Source organism: Montipora capricornis, chromosome 5 (assembly GCF_036669925.1).
Source record: "Montipora capricornis isolate CH-2021 chromosome 5, ASM3666992v2, whole genome shotgun sequence".
In the NCBI taxonomy this organism is placed as follows: domain Eukaryota; kingdom Metazoa; phylum Cnidaria; class Anthozoa; order Scleractinia; family Acroporidae; genus Montipora; species Montipora capricornis.
Window position 1 is genome coordinate 3,809,894 of NC_090887.1, and position 16,451 is coordinate 3,826,344.

Genomic DNA, 16,451 nt, shown 5'->3' on the forward strand with positions numbered 1-16,451 from the left:
CACAGGTGAAAAGCCATATAAATGTGACATTTGCGGCAAGAGTTTTACTTACTATGGCAGTCATATAATACACAAGAGAACACACAGTGGCGAAAAACCTTTTAAATGTGCTTACTGTGATATGGCGTTTACACATCAAAGCACCTACAAGAGACATGAGAGGATGCATATGAGTACAACAGAACAAAGACAGTCACCGGATGGGAGGGATGGGTAAGAGTAAATTTTGATTGCAACTGTGACATTTGTGATCGAAGAAGTATGAATTTGCCAGCGAAGAGTTTTGTGACACAGCACCTGAACAATCGGACATTGAAGAGGAGTTTCACAAATGCAAACACTGTGAGAAGTGGCTTAAAACGGTCTGTCATTTCAAAAGACATCAATGCATCCAAACAGGATGCACTGCTGGTTTTTAATATTATAGTGATCCTAGTCATCACAATAGAGCGTTTTCACTCCCGTGACCAGCAGCCAAATTGGAGTACTGAAACAAAAGATAAGATTTGCATAAAAATAGAGTGCAAATCCCAAGAGGATTAGTTTGGTACACCATCATTGCTGCCATTCCTTTGTTTTGGGACACCAAAATGGCTGCCGTGACGTCATGTGAAAAATTAATGCTCTATAGGCATGAGAGGGCTCACACTGGGGAGAAGCCTTTTTAGGGTGCATATTGCCTTAAGGAGTCGCTGTAGGCGTGAGAGAGTACAGACAAAAGAAAATAGAACTGGGACAAGAATAATTTTTTAACTAAAGATCAGGACCTTTTTAAAGTTTGATTGGCACTTTAATAATTAAAATTGGTATTTTTATTTTGAATTTTGTACAGTGTATAATGCAATACTCAAATACTCAAGTGCCTATACTTTAAATACACTGTTGGGTTCGTTGTAATGAATTCTAAATTTCGCTATGATAGATTTTATCTGAAAACAGTTAAATCTTGTTTGATTGGGCACTTATGGTTTGGTGTCAGTGGAGAGTTTACAAAAGAAAGGCAAAAAGACAGTGTGTTAGTTTGAAAATCATTGGAGCTTAACACCGCAAATGCAAAGCATTGTACATCTAATTTGATCTAAGCTTTGCTGATTGCTAAAACCACTAAGTAGTCTAACAAGACAAGTTAACTATAACAAAATAAAGCCTGAACTGGTGGCAATTTCTTGAGAGTCTCGAAATTTTGTAGCAGAATTTTGAGTGCAGGGGGAAATAAAACACTTGGTGTCTTTTAAAAAAAGTTTTTTTAAGATATGAAACTTAGCCATAATTGTGCGGTTTTCTATAATAGAATAAGAAGATCTTAGTTTCAAGAATTGCCTTTTGGACTTGAAGAGTTTTCAAGACCCCTTGAGAGAAAACAGCAGTGTGTAGTATTTTCAACCAGGGACCGGTTTCTCAAAAACCCCACAAACGTTTCGGGCCTGAAAAGTTATTTGCATGCGCAAAGCGTTTCGTGTCACTCGAAATACGCCCAAAATGTTTTTGGACTTTCGAGAAACGCCGAGAAGGCCCTAATAGGTGTGATTGTTCTTCAACATTTATTTGTTGTTAATATTAAGTAATAAACATTGATTATAAACGGAGCATTGATCGGTAGTTTCCAAGAGCAGCTTTTGCAGAACACCCAAGTGTGATAAGATGAAGTGATTTCTCTCTTGGAAAAACCTTAGAAGCTAATCGTAGGGTTTTAATAGAATAACTCACACATTCCTAGGGGGAACCAAATGTCATGTAATCAGTAATAAAAATTTCCATCATGAAATTATTGTTATTGCTTCATGTTGGAAATTATGTTACATCAAGAGAAAATGAGGGGACAGAGAGGGAGGCTCAAGGCGTTGGCCGGGATATGTTATGTCCACGAAAGTTATTTTTAGACGAGCGGAAATCTTTGTTCTAGGCGATGTCTGTCTTCCGAGACGCCCGCATGCAGTCTTGCTTCGCTCTCAGGTTCTTAGTGGAAAGAGAAATTGATGGCGCCCGTGGAAGGCTTATTAATACTTATTTTCTTTCAAACATCGGACCGAGTTTAGCCTGCATGCGGACGTCTCGGAAGACTTCCGCTCGTCTAAAAATAACTTTCGTGGACATGATATATCCCAAGGGCTGGACCGGGAGCCTCCTTCTCTCTCCCCTCATTTTCTCTTGGTTACATTTGGCTCCGGCACTGAGAATGCGTGATCAAACGTCCGTTGGCTTGCTTACCAGTCAAGTAGTCATACAAGATTCATTTGACAATTAGATGATTCTTGCCGTCTTCTGAACAGATGCACGACAACATGAAATCTATTTGCTTTGACCCTTTTACCGCCGAGGGCTTCCCCATTGACGAGTAAAATCGTCTGGCGTTAGACAGAGTAAAACCTGTAAGTGTTAATAGACCAGTTCCGAGTTCATGTCTGCCTCCTCTTCAAAGCGAGTCTAAGTGCGAGGTTTTTCTTATGAAAATTAGTTTTTATTCATATGTAAAGTAGAACCAATTACTATCACGAAAACTTCGCACTTAGACTCGCTTTGAAGAGGAGGCAGCCATGAACTCGGAAATAGCCTATTGGCATTTATGGCAGTGATAGGGTTAAAGGGAGACCATAAAAATTGACTTTTTACAGCCGCAAAAACGTTTTTATACCGAGGAACATTTAAAGATTCAACACTTTTCACAGTTAACTTTTTCGAAAAGGAAAAATGATGATTTATAAAAGAAATAAAGAAAGAAACATGCTCACGTTTTCCTGACAACGTCAAACTCCTTGTTTTCACTTCCTCAACCCCAGGAGGACGGCAAATGCAGACCGGAAATAGCGTCAAAATGCATGCGTAATTAGCTGTCACGCGGGTCACAGGGTCAATTCCCAGGACCTTCTCCCGTCTGACCTTGTAGCTCAGTCGTTAGACCAGTGGTGATCTAACAAGAAGGTCGTGGGTTTAATTCCCACCCTGTTCAGAGTTTTTCTCTGTCCTTGAATGGACCCATTTCCATTAGTAGGGCTAACGCTCACATGGTTTATATGGGTAGAAGATAGCACTTCACATCACCCTCTCATAGTTAATTCTGTTCACACAAGGATAACTGATTAGGGTGTAATGTGAAGTGCTAGTTTTGTACCCCATATGAACCATGTGAGCGTAAGCCCTACTAATGGAATGGGCCCACACAAGGACAGAGAAAAACTCTGAGCAGGGTGGGAATTGAACCCACAACCTTTGGGTTAGATCACCGCTGCTCTACCGACTGAGCTACAAGGTCAGACGGGAACAGGTCGTGGGAACTGAAGATGTTAAAGTGACGGCAATGAACATGTACAAGTACAAGGAAGGGTTACGTTTTTACAAACGTTGGCCGTGTAGCACTTTATATTTCAACTGACTTAACTGATTTAATAGAGTGTAATGTGAAGAACTAGTTTTGTACCCCATATGAACCATGTGAGCGTTAGCCCTACTAATATAATGGAAATGGGCCCACACAAGGACAGAGAAAAAGCCTGACCAGGGTGGGAATCTGTCCTTGTGTGGGCCCATTTCCATTAGTAGGGCTAACGCTCACATGGTTCATATGGGGTACAAAACTAGCATAGTGACTACCACTTCACATAACACACTAATCAGATAAGTCTGATGAAATATGAAGTGCTACACGGCCAACGTTTGTAAAAACGTAACCCTTTCTTGTACTCACACAAGGATAGTTTACCGTCCTGCCCCATCATCCGTCGTGTTGCGTAAGGTCTCTAACATGTCATACGAAACGTCAAGTTCAAATGCATTATAATATATTTATCACCGCAGTTTGTTTAGTGTTTTTGTTATCCTTTTTGCTGATTACTCCAAGTATCCACCCTAACAGTGGCCTTTTGCTCGTCATAGAAAATGTAATTTGTGATTGCACCGTATTATCATAAACTCCTATTTTGCCGGCACGTATCAGAGGTCTGGGGAGGGTGTTAGTGCGCAGTGAGTCATGGGATTCGAGTTTGTAATTCGTGGTCGTTAGGAAGGTGAGGCATTCTACGGTCAGCCTTCACCGTTTTAGGTTGCTTTTCTCTCTTTTATTTTATTCGTGTGTTAATTGATGTTTATAGTTTAGGCACTAGCATACCCTAGAACCCCAAGGGTTGCACCACTGCCTTGGTCGGGGGTACACGTTCCCCGTGTTTTTTCCACCTGCTGGTTTTTTGGGGTTTTCGTGTCCGGCTTTGGTGCTTCTGTTCTTTCGTTTATAGATTTTACTTGATATTTCTACATATATATCTGCATATGCGTTGAATAAACGGCACGGTGGCTTGGCTGGCCCACGCCTCCATATATGAACATTGTTGTCTTGTGTGTACCGGTTGAGTAGTGGTGGCAAAATAAGACGTGAACCGGAAGCGAACTCTTCTCTTGCAGTAAGGCTATCGGTTGGCTATCGCATTATTAACTAGATGCTTCTGTGAAGTATTCTTGGTTTTCACATGACGTCACGACCGCCATGTTGGTGCCCAAAACAAAGAAAAGGCGGCCATGTTGGTGCCCCGACCAAATCCTCCGGGAATTTAACTCTATTATTATGCAAACGCTTCCTTTTGTTTTCGTTGAAAAACAAGGCTGTTGATCACGTGAGTGAAAACCAGCAATACACTGGCTTGCCTGTGGTACGTGCTACAGAAAATCAGAAGGCACTGAACTGTGTGGTATTGAAATACAGCATTCCAGTCTCTGAAGAATAACAAATAAAAGAGAAGCGAGAAACATTGGCTTCTGGGCTGACATGTTGATAATTTTCAAGTTCCCTCACAACTTCTTTTCACCACAAGTGTGCCCTATGAGCATCCGAAAATTTTGTAATACTAAACTTCACTGAAGTCAAGCCCTGTTTCGCGGGGTTAGTGTTGGGATGGGAGACCAAAACAATAAACCCCTCTTGGAAAACAGAAACATCTGACCGAAAATACTATTAACGCTAACAAATGCGAACTCAGCAAGGTACAGATTCTGTTAGCTTGCTTTATGCAAAACAAATATTGATGAAAAAGCAAATAAATATTGATACACAGTTTTCAGAAAGAGCAGAAGGAAGTTTCTCGGACGGTCGATCGAGAATAAAATATTTATGACATGAAAACAACATTAATTTTGAACCGTGAATATAGAATATAAAAAGTTACGATCAGCGACAAACATTTTGGGAGATTTTTGCTACGTTCAAGTAAATTGCAAAATCGAAAGTGACATGGCCGGAATTCAGCGGGCGTCGTGATTAAGTTACCGCGGCATGTTTACTCGCCAAACAGTGAAGCATCTGTGTCAAATGATGGCAAGATAACGGGTTTTTGTAAGTTTCTTTTTCTGTCAAGTGTTATAAAGTTTGACAATGCAATGAGCGAAGTCAAAACAAAGATCACAATCGCCCAACTCTTGTTTATGCAGAGTCAAAATTTACTCTCGAAGACGCGTACGGCGTTATTTATCACCAGGTAATTCCATCATTTTGGAAATAGCAGCTGCTTTATTATTCATCTGCGTCACAAGTTTTCACTGATTTTGGGCCTCATTTTGTTGAAACTCAAGCACGCTTCCAACAGGCCTGTGAACCCTTCCTTCTTACAGAGCAATACTAAAAAGCTTCTCCCATATCACATTTGAACCTTAAGCTCGAAAATTCAATACACAACATGATATTATAATTCACAAAGGCAGAAAATACCACAGAATCCTTTTCCAGCGAAAATTTTATTGAAACAAACAACATATTTGCTCTTAGAGGCGAAAACCTCTTCCTATTTGATTGCGTGCGTGAAGACAAGAAACTCAATTGTGTCAAATTACCATGTACTTCAGGTAAATACTGCTCACTTTGATTTCGTCTCGACGGGCGATAGATTGTTGTCGAAGTCCAGTACTCGTCGCTTTTGAGATTCATGCCTAGTTTATCCAACTGACTTTCCATTATTGAGCTCCATAAGGGTATATTTTGTTTAAGGATCCACTAAAACGCCATTCGCGTTGCATGACTTTCGACGCCATTGCAGGCTAAGTTGATGATTCTACTGTGTCCACCAGAGAAATCTACGCAGTTCCACTACCCTCTCGATCCTAAGAAAATACGCGCAAAAGGCTCACAAAGGCAACACTTACCAGGGGAGTGACAGGCAAGAATTTTACCGACACGGAAAAAAAAAAAAAACAAAAAAAAAAAAAAAAAAAAAAGAGAAAACAAACAAACTTAACGCAGACCTCGACTGGGTTTGCCCATAGGCAACCCAGTAATAAATGTGGCCAATAAATGTGCCAAGACGAGTCCGCTTCCGGTCGCCGTACCTCGTTCCCAGGGTTTCTCTTACCTTGCCCATGTGCGGGAGGACCCCGAGAACGAGGTTGATAAACGAAGTATTTTCACATTTTTTAAATCTGGTGCAAAGGCTCCTTGATCTGGGGCCGTATCAATCAGGTAAGTTTGTTTTTCGTTGTTCTTCATCTCACCTTTTAACGAAATGATCGATAAATTGTGCAAATACTTCTGTTTGTAAATTCCGTGATGACCGGCGTCCACGCTCTCAACTTTCTTTTGTTTCTACTTAGCTTTTCGATGATCGTAGCTATGTTCATTTCTCTTTTACTCACTTATGGAGGTAAATTTGCCTAGACAGGTCCGATTCAGCTTGATTGGTTTAAGTGCAGATCGTAAACTGAGCTAAATTTTAGGTTAAGCTTATTTAAGCATGTAATATGATAATGTCCAATGTCGTTCCATGTACATCACTAAATTAAGGAGGCTCGAAAGGGTTTTCGTTGCTATAGTGTTTGTGAAACGATGAAAGATACCAAAGAAGGATATTTCATAGTGTAGCCAAACTATAATTAACAATTATTCCATGAGCGCGCGTTCGATATGAGATGGTAAATAGCCAACGAGGCGCGTAGCGCCGAGTTGGCTGTAACCACTCTCATATCCAACAAGCGCGAATGGAATAATTGTTTTATTAAATTCCTTAAACTCCAAAAGTTTGCAAGTACGAAATACGAGCGAAAAAAGGGAGAAAATCCTAGCGAAATCGAATTGATGAAGATGCAATGTTGTGTAATACCTGGTCAGACAGACGCAGGCTCATTACAACACAGGCTCCCCAAGCTGAAAATACGTGGTGTATGCGACAGTTTGTGTATATAGAGAATTGTATGGGAAAATCACCGATCGTAAAAAAATTGTGTAAATAACTATCTCATTTGAAATAAAGTTTTCCTACCTTAAATATGTGACGAACTTGTCTCTTTTGCCATTTGAATTTGACCGCGCGCTGGCAACATGACCGTTGTTGACTGCCCAGTCACAAGTCAACAACGGTCGTGTTGCCAGCGCGCGGTCAAATTCAAATGGTCCAATCAGAGTTGAGGCTGAAACCATCTTGCGAGTTTCCGTTGTTGACTGCCCGGTCACAAGCCTCTGAGGAAAGCCGAAGAGGTGAATTTTAAGGCAAAGTTTTCGTTCGTCTTGAGCCACCGAAACACACGTATTTGGAGTGAAATTTATTGGGCTTTATGGAACTGTTGCTTTTATTGCGATTCGGGACTTTTCCTGTTGAGGAGAAAACGATTTGTGGAGTGAGGTCTGGCCAGCGATTGATGGAGTGGTCGGCCTTCCTATTATTTTAGCAACGGCCTAAACGGCCTTCCGGATAACTTCACTAAACGGCATCAGAATGGCTCTAAACTCGGCAAACGAGACAAGTTCGTCACACATTTGAGGTAGGAAAACTTTATTTCAAATGAGATAGTTATTTACACAATTTTTTTACGATCGGTGATTTTCCCATACAATTCTCTATATACACAAACTGTCGCATACACCACGTATTTTCAGCTTGGGGAGCCTGTGATTACAAAAACATTTCTTATCTTTTCGCGTACTTCTAAGCTTCGAAATTGATCCAGACTTTCCCCAAAAATGTTTTTCTTGTGCTTTACATGTATACCAAGAGAAATTTTGATTTCTGGCGTAAAAAAAATTAACTTAGCAACATTTAGCGCAATCATTTACCATATATGGTCAAACTAAGGTATATGAGCTGATAACCGAGATTGAGTGAACCAATCAGAGCACAAGAATTGCATTATCCGAGGTTGAGAATTTAATAAGTAGAAATGTCTTTGCAACTCTATTGTGGGGTAATAGACGAATTCACACTCTGGAGTGCATCATGGGTAATCAGGGCAAGATGGAGAAAAAAATGAATTCAAAGGTTTGTAAAGAAGTTCAAAAAGAATGAAAAGTATTCATGACATGCAATTTTGGGTTTTTTATTTTCCAAAACAGAAGATATGCACTCAATGGTGTGGCAGAATAAATTTGGAGAGAATGGCTGTTTTAGAAATTATTTTATTAACAAGAGTTTCTGCCATACGTTTCCAAAGGCACAAAATTACAGAGAATGTTTGGAGACCAAAAAAAGCAATATTTAGGAATTCTAAAGAATGGATACCAAGTGTACATCATCTCAGTTGTGAACATGAACTTGTTTGTTTGGGTTATGAAGGCGAAAATCTATAAAGTAGAGTCATGTACAGTATATTTTGCTTTGAATTTCCATACAAACCTTTAAATTTCCCACCATGTTGCCCTGATTACCAATGATGCACTCAAGAGTGTGAACTTGTCTATACTTTAAGGGCACTTAAGACATCATATCGGTTACCATGGAAACACGCCAGGTCCGCAAAAAGGCCCTCTAAATTTCAGTTTTTGAAAATTATCCGAAAAACTAAGTTGGCGACCTACCGTTTTTATTTCTTTGTTGGAAATCTCCCTAAATTCTTTAACTTCTTAAAGAGTATGACAGAGGATATTACATGGCCACGCGGGGATACAAATTTTATCTTTGAGTGCTGAAAGTATCTTTCATGAGTGAGCGAAGGTTTTATTTCCGATCTGCACAATTTTATGTAATTTCATTTCCGGGGTGTTGCGCACGCTACTTTTGATAAAAAGTTGATTCATTCAGCTGACTTGTGTTTCTCAGTTATGCCGTGTGTAGGTTATGCATGCGCGAGCAGCTAAAAACCCTTTCAAGCCTCCTTAAGCTTATATTACAATTATGCTGTTATTTCACAGAGATGTAATTTAATGTTTTTGAAGAATTTACATTTTGGTTTGACCTTGTTGTGGTCAAGAAATAGATTGATCTTTGCGATGTCATTTTGAGAACTTTCCATATCATTTCTAGAGATTCTTAACGATGGTGCCTGTTAATATTCAAATGTATTTTTGCGCTGTTTATGAATATACGGGAAAAGAAGGTCTTAACAAGTGTTATTGAAATCCAAAAAAAATTTGGAGTAACCATGCATTTTTCAAAGATAATTAGATTAATCAACCATTACATGTATTTGTAAAAAGCTTTATATAGTACAAAGTAATGTGTGCGTTCTTTTAGAAATTGCAGCTTAATAATAAACTCTGAAAAATGCATGGTTTGCTAATTTCTGCTTTCTCCACAACCACGCAAAAATATCCCTGTATAAGGAAGCACCGCCCATAGGAAACCTGAGTACATGTATCTCAAGATGAGCAGAACACATGGGCGATAACAATAGTAGTCACCATCCTTGACTAAGGTCCAACATAATCCAGAATCAATTTGATCATGCTGAAGTTTTAGTCTTAAATCTTTAGGGCACTTGCCATTCCTCTGCTTATGCTATGGACACAAAGTCAGAGTCATCTTCCCAACAAACCAGATCTTATCAGTGCAGTCATTGTGACAAGGTTTTTACAAGTGTGTCTGGGCTCAAATACCACGAGGGCACTCACATTGGAGCAAAAAGACACCATTGTAGTTATTGTGATAAGACATTCTCAAGTAAGTCTGGCCTCACTTACCACGAAAACATTCATAACGGCCTGAAACCACATCAATGCAGTCATTGTGACAAGTCATTTGCAAGTGCGACTGCGCTCAAGTACCACGAAAGCACCCACACTGGAGGAAAAAGACTTCAGTGTAGTTCTTGTGATAAGACATTCACTAGTAAGTCTGCCCTCGCTGACCACAAGAACATTCATAACGGCCTGAAACCATATCAGTGCAGTCATTGTGACAAGTCATTTGCAAGTGCGACTGCGCTCAAGTACCACGAGAGCACTCAGGCTGGAGTAAAAAGACTTAAGTGTTGTTCTTGTGATAAGACATTCAGTAGTAAGTCTGCCCTCAGTGACCACAAGAACATTCATAATGGGCTGAAACCATATCAATGCAGTCATTGTGACAAGTCATTTGCAAGTGCGACTGCGCTCAAGTACCACGAAAGCACCCACACTGGAGAAAAAAGACTTCAGTGTAGTTCTTGTGATAAGACTTTCACTAGTAAGTCTGCCCTCACCAACCACAAGAACATTCATAATGGGCTGAAACCATATCGATGCAGTCATTGTGACAAGTCATTTGCCAGTTTGTGTGCGCTCAAGTACCACAAGAACACTCACACTGAAGAAAAAAGGCACAAGTGTAGTTCTTGTGATAAGACGTTCAGTAGTAAGTCTGCCCTCACTGACCACAAGAACATTCATTATGGGCTGAAACCATATCAATGCAGTCATTGTGACAAATCGTATGCCACTGTGAATGGGTTTAGGGGCCATGAATTCACTCACAGTGGATTTAAATACAAGTGCAACTATTGTGATAAGACATACAGAAGTAGGACTGGCTTCATTTACCACAAGAAAATTCACACTGGCCAAAGACCATTTCATTGCAGTCTTTGTGACAAGTCCTTTGTCCTTTTATCAGTGCTAAAAAGTCATGAGAAAACTCACACTGGTGTGAAAGCATTCAAATGTAGTCAATGTGATAAAGCGTACGTAACATTATCTGGTCTTAGAAGTCATGAAGAAAAACACTCCGGCCTGAAACCATACAAATGCAATTATTGTGGGAGACCTTTTGCAGGAAAGAGGGGTCTCAAGGTACATGAAACTATTCATACTGGTATAAAGCCATACAAATGCAGTCATTGTGACAAGGCATTCTATAGGAAACAAGGTTGTTTGATTCATGAAAGAATACATAGTGGAGCAAAGCCATACAAATGCAGCTTTTGCGGTAAGTTTTTTAAAACATTAGATGGGTATAAAGTGCATGAAAGAATACATACTGGTGAGAAACCCTACAATTGCCGCTATTGCAATGAAGCATTCACTGGCATTGGAGGCCGAAGAGTTCATGAAAGAAAAATGCACACAGTAACAGGTGAAAAGCCATAGAAGTGTGACATTTATGACAGTTTTACTTTCTTTGGTAATCATTTAACACACACTATGGCATTTTCACATGAACAGACCTATAAAAATCATGAGGCTGGGTGTGAGGGATGGGTTAGAGAAGATTTAGATCGTAACTGTGACATTTATGAGAAGAAGTGAATTTGCCGGCACAGAGTTTTGTGACGCAGCACCTGAACAATCGGCCAGTGAAGAGGAGAGTCAAATGCAAACATTTTGAGAAGTGGTTTAAAACAGTCTGTCATTACAAAAGACATCAACGCATCCACACAGGATGCACTGTAGGTTCTTAATATTATAGTGATCCTAGTCATCACAATAGCAGCCGGCAGCCATATTGGAGTACTGAAATAAAAGAAAGTATTTTCATAAAAATAAGAGTTCAATTCCCAGAGGATTGGTTTGGTACACCATCATGGCTGCTGTGACGTCATGTGAAAATGCTCTATAGGCATGACAGGGCCCACACTGGGGACAAGCTTTTTGAGTGTGCATATTGCCTTAAGGAGTTTGTAACTTTGACAAGTCACTGTAGGCATGAGAGAGTACAGACAAAAGAGAAAATTACTGGTTTACAAAAGAACTTTTGCAAAAGACAGTGTGTTAGTGTAAGGAGGCCCCCTAGAGTGTTTGCAAATACGTTACCATGGCAACATCACATCTTATGACAGGCGCACATATTCCTATTTTTGACCTAAATTCCTTAATATACTTTCCTTGGGTAGAATTTTTTTATTCTTTGCCACATTATGGAAATGATATTGCCTGACATTTTGAACTAGTAAAAAGTCAAGGTCGTTCAGACGGTTTTGCTAATATTCTGTTAGAATTTGTTATTTTTCTTAATATAGTCAATTAGCTCTGACAGATTTTAACAAATATAGGGTATTTGATGGGAACTGTACGTAATTAGAACTGGCCCAATTAAAAAAAAAAACCTTACCGAAGGGAACACAAGAAAATTAGCAGTTAATTTTACGGATTTGGTCACGCAGAAGTCACAAAAGTCAGAAAAAGGCGTGATTCAGGCTTTATGCGCCATCCTAGCGACCATCTTGCATGTGGCCCTAAAACTCTAGGGAGCCTCCTTAACAATCATTGGAGCTTAAGCCCACATTGCAAGCAAGTTGAGATTTTTATCAGAATGCGAATGCCATTGTGTTTGGACTCCTATTTTAGCATTCTAACTGAGGTTTTCAAAAACAGGAACAATAAAGAACTGGTGGCATTTCTTGTAGCTGAATTTTGAGTCCAGGAAGAAATTTAAGCTTGATGTCTTTTTAAAAAGAAAAGTGTTTTAAGTTATAATAATGATTGTTTTGTTTGCTATAATTTTGAGAGCTCTTTTTTTTTCATCCAAGAATGAGCAGATCTCAGTTTCAAGAATTGTTTTTTGAACCTGAAGAATTTTTAAGATCCCTTGAGAGAAAACAGGAATGTGTAATTTTTTGAACCAGGGACCAGTTTCTCAAAAGCCCCAAGAACTTTTTGGGCCTGAAAAGTAATTCGTGAAACTATGATCAGCTGCTTCTGAGAAATTAACCTTTAAAGCTATTTTGAGACCAATGAAAACAAAATAATAATAGTGAAGTATAAACTAAAACAGTGGATAGCGTTGAACGTGCGTGCTGATTAGCAACTCAAACTCCGGTTTTCCTTCCCAGCAATTTGAGGGCAAAAATATTGTAATCTTTGCAGGAATAAATGAGTTAAAATCATATATTTGTGCTGTATTATCTCACTGTTTTAGTATAATACTAAAACAACAGTTACTATAATCACCTCAGTGTCATTGGTTAGTGGGGGATATTTACCTTGCTGCCTTGCTGCTCATTAATATCCACCACTAGCCACCTCCACTTTGTTGAATTGTTGTTAATTATTGCAATGTTTTGTGATGGGAAAGCTTAAATCCTTTTGAAGGCACAAAGCATTTCATGACACCCGAAATATGCCTGAAAAGTATCGGGACTTTCAAAAAACGTGTGATTGTTCTTTAACATGTATTAGTTGTTAATACTAAGTAATAAAAATTTATTGTTTCTTAAGAGATCATTGATTGGTAAGTGACAAGAGCAGCTTTTGTGGGACATCCAGGTGATAAGAGGAAGATAGTGACTTCTCCCTTGGAAAAACCTGAGAAGCTAATCATAGTTTTAATAGAATAATTCATGCATTCCCAGTTAGAACCAAATGTTATGTAATCACCAATGGAAATTTACATCATTAATTTTAATCATTTCATTATGGAAATTTCCAGTGGTGATTATGTTACATGTACATTTGGCTGTCACTGGGAATGTGTAATCAAACCAGTTGGATTTGTTAACAATATAGTAGTCTTAGATGTTCCATTTACCACCTCATAGATACATTTTGATGTCTTCTTTACTTGTGCACGGCTACATGGAATCTTTTTACTTTATAATTATTACAATAAAGAAATATATTTTTTTAATATTGACACCAGCTATGCATCTGTCCTCTAATAGATCATAGGTGAGGACCAATCAAAATGCATGTATTATTGAGCTTACGTCCATATAATGAATACTTGCATCACAGCCTTATGTGTTATCTGATGTTAGATAGTCTGGTTTGAAGGGGACATATTCACAGCCTTCATTACTGCCAGTCCAGCAATGTCTATATTTCATACACTCAAGCGAAACATGGAAAAAGTGTGTTATTATAATAATTATGATCATTAGCGAGGTTAAATGATACACTGTTTTTGCAAGAAGAATGGTTCCCTTGAAACCATTTCTCTTGCAACTTTGCCTTTTGTTTGTGCTGCTCTATCAATGCAAGCGGAAGGTTGAAATCTTAGTTCAGCGGGTGAAGGTACTGAATGGGTAGCCTGCGTGGTTGGTGTTATTGTTGGTGCGAGAGGCAAATTAACGAGCTCCCCTCTCCATTCTCCCTGTGGCTTTGCTGCTCGTTAATTTGCCTCTCGCACCAACAATACCACTAGCTACATAGGCTACTGAATGGATTGTTTCCTTTGTTGCAGTGAAGGTCTGATATCTAAAAGGTCGTTTAGTTTGTGAGAATTGAAAACTGTCAACATAAGCCCATCTACCCAAAAATTCTATTAAAATTGTTACCCCTCCTCTTCATCAGTCCGATTCACCAAAATCATCTGGAGAAATTCCTGGGAATCCGATTTAAAAGACCTTGTTAGGATAAAAATTCCCGAAGGGCCATGGGGATGAATTGTATGAAAATCAGGCAACCCAAATGCAATACTAGACATTGGTAAACCTGTATTCAGTCTGATGACAAAGTCTCAATGAGGTATAGAGAGGGGGCTTCAGGTGCTCACTGGATCACTCGATCAATGGGCTGTTAAATTTCGGGTTTCATTCGGGCAGCCGAATTGGTTTACGAATGTGCTCGAAATGGAAGCGTGAAGTCCACATGTCGCAGGTTCGAATCTACCCTTTGCTCTTATTTCATTACGTTTAGGGGTAATTCTGAATTTTCCACTGAGTTATCAAAAATTAAAGTCTTAAGGTGGCTCAAACCAGTTTTAGCACTTGAAAGAAACGTTCTTATTAGAATGATTGACACTGCAACACTCTATCACATAACAGCAATGTTATGGTACCACATCAAACACCAATTATTGCTGAAAAAGATTCGGTAATTTTTGTGAAGTAAAACGTTACCTTAAATAATTGAAAATTTAAGGTAGCTCAGAATCTGCTTCTTAAAGTCTTTTTTAAATTTTGCAGAGAGTTTCATCTTTGTCTGCTAATCACTTTTGTGCAATACAAAAATGGGTCACCGAGTTCGTTTTTCAGATATGAGCAACTAAAGCCAAAATATAGGGTGTTTTTGCAAGGATTTCCTGTTGCCATGGTAACTTGTTATGACAAAAATGACTGCATCTTGCTTAGCAATAATTGATGTTTCACATGGTACCATAGCATTGGTTTTGTAAAGTGTTGTGGTGTCAATCCTGCTAATAACAAACTTGTTTGAGCCACCTTAAAAGTCTTAGTAGAATATATATATCCCTATGCTCTACATTTCATCAATGAAGTGTCTCAACTGTTTAAAAAGTCCCTCCCACTATAACTGTCCTATTCTTAAAAATGTGCACCCCTCAGTTACGTATGATTTTGAATTTTTCTCTACAAACACAAAAACATAGCCCCCCACCGGTGCATTATGCTGTCAGGAAACAAATGATTTGTCCCTAGCAGGTGGGTTTCACAAGCAATGTAGGCACGAGCAGTAACAACCATACTCAGGAGTGTCTTGATTATTCGTACCTCCTTTTTTCACAAAATGCATGATTCGTACCTTTGCTTTTGCTAATGATTTCATCGCTTGTGAAATCAGATCGCTTATAGAGCGTTTTCACATGACGTCACAGCGCCCATGTTGGTGTGCCAAAACAAAGAAATGGCAGCCATGATGGTGTACCAACCTAATCCTCCGGGAATTCAACCCTATTTGTATGCAAATACTTTCTTTTGTTTCAGTAATCTTAAATGGCTGCTGGTCACGTGGGTGAAAACGCTCTATTGATAACAACTTTTTGATAAGCCATTCAAACTGTACAGCTCATACTGTTGAGGACAATTCAGCGCTACGATTATCTCGGTCGATCACCTTCTTCGCCTTAATTGTTGAATAAAGTTACTGTTTCCTTCCCATGACATTGAACCAGGAAATGGTGGTACTGGTCATAAAGTACAGGAGGGTATGGGCTGGGAAAAAGTGGGGTGGGCCATCATTTACCTGCATGAAAAAAGTGGTGGGTCAAGGAAATCATGCTATACATTGGGGTCGGGTCTTGAAAATTATGCATCAATTTTATTGTGGCCCTGAAAGTAATTCTGATTAAGACGTTTTCTCAAAATCATATCATGGCAAAACTACCACATCCATGCAAATTCAGACATATGAAAATTTTTCATTTGGTCTGTATTTTCATTGAAAATTTTCATTTGAGTATCTTTGCCAAAGTCTATTTGATTTTCTAGGTAAGAGCCCTCAAGTGTGCAAAATGCAGTTCACAGCAACCCAATTTTAACCTTGGACCCCCCTAGAATCTCAGGCTTTGTCAAAGAGGTCCCATGGCACTCACTTGCACCTCTCCAGCACCAAAACCTTTTTACAGGTCTGGATGGCAACACTAGAGTGCTTAACGTAGGGTGATAATTTTAATCCGACGATA

General features: G+C 39.2%; 1 protein-coding gene across 1 annotated transcript in view; it reads left to right on the forward strand.

Moving 5' to 3' along the window:
• LOC138050159 (zinc finger protein 208-like) overlaps window positions 1-13,607 on the forward strand; it is a 17,537-nt gene extending 3,930 nt beyond the window's left edge. Inside the window, exons 2-4 of the mRNA XM_068896619.1 lie at window positions 1-213; window positions 8,156-8,222; window positions 9,653-13,607. The exon at window positions 1-213 is cut by the window's left edge and continues 1,066 nt beyond it. Coding sequence (XP_068752720.1) covers window positions 1-213; window positions 8,156-8,222; window positions 9,653-11,242 — 1,870 coding nt within the window. The 3' untranslated portion in view covers window positions 11,243-13,607. The remainder of the gene's footprint in view (window positions 214-8,155; window positions 8,223-9,652) is intronic.
• Window positions 13,608-16,451: the final 2,844 nt, after the last annotated feature.